The sequence below is a fragment of the Haplochromis burtoni genome, unplaced genomic scaffold, assembly GCF_018398535.1.
Source record: "Haplochromis burtoni strain Fernald_Lab_line unplaced genomic scaffold, NCSU_Asbu1 Contig_4040, whole genome shotgun sequence".
Taxonomy (NCBI): domain Eukaryota; kingdom Metazoa; phylum Chordata; class Actinopteri; order Cichliformes; family Cichlidae; genus Haplochromis; species Haplochromis burtoni.
Window position 1 is genome coordinate 1 of NW_024586401.1, and position 4848 is coordinate 4848.

Consider the following 4848-nt stretch of genomic DNA (forward strand, 5'->3'; position numbering starts at 1 on the left):
GTGTGTGTGTGTGTGTGTGTGTGTGTGTGTGTGTGTGTGTGTTACCGGGGATTGTGTTATCAAGACAGAACGCCAGAAAACCTCCAACAAACATCTCAGTGGAGAGAAGAACGGTGAGGATCTGATCCAGCTCAGAAAGACCTGAAACACCAGAAACAAAAATCTTAACTGGTGCAGAGATTCACCACGGAGACAGGTGAGCACAGACAGGTGAGCACAGACAGGTGAGCACAGACAGGTGAGCACAGACAGGTGAGCACAGACAGGGGAAACATTCAGCCACAGTGTGAGAGTTTAATATTTATTAGAGCGACTCACAGCATGGCTGAAATAGGTGGACTAACATTTACAGGTGGAGCTACCGAGGAGGAAGTAATTACTGATAAGAATGCTGAGCATCATCGGGAAGTTTATTTGATCTCGTAAAGCAGGTGTTGATGTCTCTGGTCGTGCACGTAAATTAAATAGAACATCATCTGCATAAATGTTGACGTTCTGCTGTTGATTCATGGCATTATTGATCACAGGAAGTCATGTTGGTAACTTGATGCTGTGGAGGAACTTCTCGTATTTGCTTGGGAATGATGAAGCAGTGAAATGTACAATAAATTAATTCAACCAACGAATGACGGTTTGTTTTCCTTAGATGGTGTGATCTAAGGTGTGATCCATATGAGACTGTCTGACGTACAAATTTAACCTGAGCTTTAAACTGTGTTAGAAATGAGAGAACGCGTCACCGCTGTCTGCAACTTGGGTCCTCACCACACGACTGCTGCCCCAGCCGTGACAATTAGTTAGTATTCATCTCGGGCTCTCTTACTCTGGTTCTGCCGGACGTCTCTTAAATTTAATTGCATCACCACCTTCAGATAATTGCTGATGTTAGGATGAGTGAATGAAGGCAACCAGAAGATATCCTGCTCTGTTCCTGTGGTGTTAGGGTTATTTAGGAGGACAGCCGTGGCACAGGTAAACAGGGACTCACCTGTCTGAATGGAGTTGGGATGCGTGTCCAGGTACGTCGGCAGTGTCAGACCAAAGAACATGGAGAACCCAAGAACAAACAGATTTCTGGACGAGTTTAAATCGACCAGCTGCAGGTTTGACAGGCCGACAGCTGTTATCATACCTGAGAGACACATATGGTTTAGGGCAGCAGTACCACACCTGAATATACACCTGTTACCGGAGACTTACCGAAGAGCGTGCAGAACATTCCTCCCAGGATCGGGTCGGGCAGCGAGGCAAACAGAGCTGTGAACTTGCCGACGGTTCCCAGGACAAACATGATGCCGGCACCGTACTGCACCACCCGCCTGCTACCCACCTGCATACAGGTGAACGGATCATACACTCACAAATTAAGCACAAGTTAACACGTGAAATTACACCTGAGGACATGAACACACCCTTTCAGGGTGTGTGGCTACCTTGGTGATGCCGAGGACACCTATATTTGGACTGGAGGAGGTGGAGCCGTTTCCTGTCCCCAACAGACCTGCAATGATGCAGCACACGCCCTCTATGAAAATCCCCCTGAAAACAAATTTAAAACAGACATGATCAACACCTGTTTGGGGATGGAGTCTGTCTCATAAGGTGTGTTCCTCTCTCACCTGTTGATTGCATGGATCGGAGGGGGCGTGGCTCCAGACAGGCGAGCACAAGCATAGTAATCTCCGATTGACTCCACGATGCCCGCCATCGTCGCACTCAGCATGCCCAACACCCCAGCAACCGTTATCACAGGCAACCCCCACTGGCCTATCAGAGAGAGACAGGAAGTCAGAGAATGTCATGTGATCATCATGATCCTTCATTCACTGATGCTCAGCTTAGCGTTAAAAACACACCTTCGGATCAGATTTGATCCCAGAATGTACACATGAAGTCTGAAGTTACACAAAGTTCATAAAGTGACCACACCCCCTCTGAGAGCTCCACCCCCTTGCTCTAGGCCCTGAATCACTGACTCAGTGATTTTACAGTTTTTATGTGTTTATGTCGACGTTTTTGTTTAAGGTCAAACCGACTAACCAATCGAAGCAGTAGAAACTGGCGTTCCTGCTGTGAGAAGTAACAGACTTTCAGTGACTTATCAGTAGAAAATTTCTTTTAAATATGGCATCAACATGGACCCACACGGCAGGGGCGGGGCCTAGTGCTACCTGCTGCAGGTAACACAGTGACTGTGGATCAGAACCTCAGAGAAACTGAAGTGATCCACCTCACCACCAACTCACAGTCGGCGCTGAAACAACCTCGTAACGGTGACACGGTGTCATTCAAACCTCAAACCACCTGGATACAAAGCATGACTGTCATTGGTTGGTGCCTTACATGGGTAAGGCATCCTGAACCAGGGCGACAGTGTCATGATGTCCCCTCGGGCATCAGTGCGACCTTTGTGTCCATAGCGATCAGGGTCTCTTGGCAACAGGTCGGTCAGAGTGAGGACATAACAGACGAACCACACCAACATGATGGCAAGGATGATCTGAAAGAGGGCGGAGCAAAGATTCAAATTACATCATCACTGACATCATCATCGATTTGTGTTTATCTTTATTTACAGGAAACATCTTGAAGATCTGCACTCTGGTGGCCCTCAGGCCTTTCTTCCTGCTATACACAGGAACAGGAAGTGATGTCGCCCTTAGGTACTGAGCAAACAGCACCATCAGCAAAATACACCTGCAGAGAGAGAGAGAGACAACTGTTTGTCCCCCCAGTGTGCTATATTCATGGATATGTAGTTCACTACAGCAGAACAGAAACAGGCGTGTCCACATATCTCACAGTGCTGAGAGGCCCCAGTGGGACCCAGCTCGGTCTCCAGCAGTTGTGAAGACTGAGAGGCCGATCAGTGAGATGGTCGGCGTGATGGTGAGCGGGCCGATGTACTCCAGCAGTAACCCAGGTAACCCACACAGACCAATCACGAGCTCCACCAGGCTGGACATAATGATGGCACCCTGAATCTGCGAACAAATAACTCTGTCATAAAGCAAGTAAACAAAAAAAATCCACTCCACAGACATGACAACTTGGATCCAACCACGAGGTGCTGCTACTGATGAGTCCTAGAGGACTCTGAAACAGGTGGTACCTGCAGGTGTGGCTCTGGGTTCTCAGGAATTAAAGTGCTTTAATTTCATAGCGAAGCCTGTGAAGTAAAATACATCCTGGATTTGTAGAAATGGTCCAAGACCAAGTGCAGAGTCCTCCTGAACAAGGTTCCACCTGATTCAGGGGTCTGACTTTAGCCAAAATCAGAAACTTTCTCTGAGCTGGAAGTTCACAGGATTCTGACAGACCAGCACTGTCCAGACTGCTGGTGTCTTCCAGGAACCAGTTCAGGTTTAGGTCTGGCCTCTCACCGTCCTCAACCCACTGTGCCCACTTGAACCCACCTGGACCCACTGGAAACTACCTGCTGAGGAGCAGTGATCGTACCTCTCTGATTCGAGGCTTCCAGATGTGTGAGGTGTTCAGGGGAAGACTCCAGTTCCCATAAATCTCCTCTGTAGAGGAAAAAACAAATCACATGAGAGCATGTTGTTTATTTACAAAAACCAGTAACAATCAGAGAGACTTCCACCTTCACTGGGACACCTCCACCTGTCCAGACTGAGGATTGCCTGAGCAGGAATGAGGAACGCAAACGCACTTGCCTGAAAGAGAGGAAGTCTACACACAAACACACATAACTGTCAGACTCCGCCCACTCGCCTGACTCCTTAAGTCTTACCTGACTCCCTCAGACTCACCTGACACCCACGGTGGTCTGGATGAGAGTCGTGATGCCAACAGTAGTGAAAATGGTTCCAATCAGCTGACTGATGGTGTTTTGGTCTCCACCAACACACATGGCCTCAGCCAGAAGAAACGGCACAGCCACTGTACCACTGAAGCACGTCAGGTAATGCTGCACAAGGTAAAGCAGGTAACATTCACCTGTCACAAACTTCAGACTGGAGTCAACAAGGTAGCTATCCTAAAAATGTTTCCTCTAACCACCACCAAACCTGCACCAGTGATCAAACTACAAACAACCCCATCCAGTATTCCAGTTTAGAAACAGTTTTGCTTTCTTTCCTTTTTCTGGTTTCCTTTTCACTGAATGGTACAGCAAATAATTCAGTTGTGCTTTTGGCATAATGACAATAAAACATTCTTATTCTTACTGTTTAAACCAGTATAATCCCAGGTTAAACCCAGTAACCCCCGTCACCTCTGGTGTACCCCAAGGCTCAGTTTTAGGCCCTCTTCTCTTTATAATATACATCCTCCCTCTAGGTACCATCTTCCGCAAATTTGATCTTCAGTTTCACTGTTTTGCTGATGACACCCAGTTATATCTCTCTTGCAAACCTGATTCCTCCCTCCCACCTTCTTCCCTTACAGAATGTCTATCCGAGTTAAAATCCTGGTTTAGCTCTAATTTTCTAAAGCTCAACGAGGATAAAACTGAGATCCTCCTTATTGGCACCAAATCCAACCTTTTGAAGGCAAACCATTTCTCACTCACCATCGATAACTCCACAGTTTTCCCTTCTCCTCAGGTTAAGAGCCTTGGTGTCATCCTAGACAGTTCACTTTCCTATAAATCTCACATCAATAATCTCACCCGTTCTGCCTACTTCCATCTACGTAACATTAACAGATTGCTTCCTACGGTGGCCCCTAGAGACAAACCACGTACAAACTCCAAAGCACATGCAAACTCCAAAGCACATGCAAACTCCAAAACACATGCAAACTAAAAAACACATGCAAACTCCAAAACACGTACAAACTCCAAAACACATGCAAACTAAAAAACACGTACAAACTCCAAAACAC

The 4848-nt window shown here is 46.9% G+C and overlaps 1 protein-coding gene across 1 annotated transcript; it reads right to left on the reverse strand.

The window, feature by feature from the left end:
• Positions 1-45: 45 nt before the first annotated feature.
• On the reverse strand, positions 46-3931 carry LOC102313987 (solute carrier family 23 member 1; the record flags this gene model as incomplete). The annotated part of the gene is given in 11 exon segments (XM_005953387.2): positions 46-141; positions 989-1132; positions 1201-1330; positions 1434-1539; positions 1620-1767; positions 2344-2500; positions 2577-2697; positions 2803-2984; positions 3460-3527; positions 3605-3693; positions 3774-3931. Coding segments are annotated over 11 exon segments (1399 nt in total), but the record flags the coding sequence as incomplete, so codon positions are not given.
• Between the last annotated feature and the right edge of the window lie 917 nt (positions 3932-4848).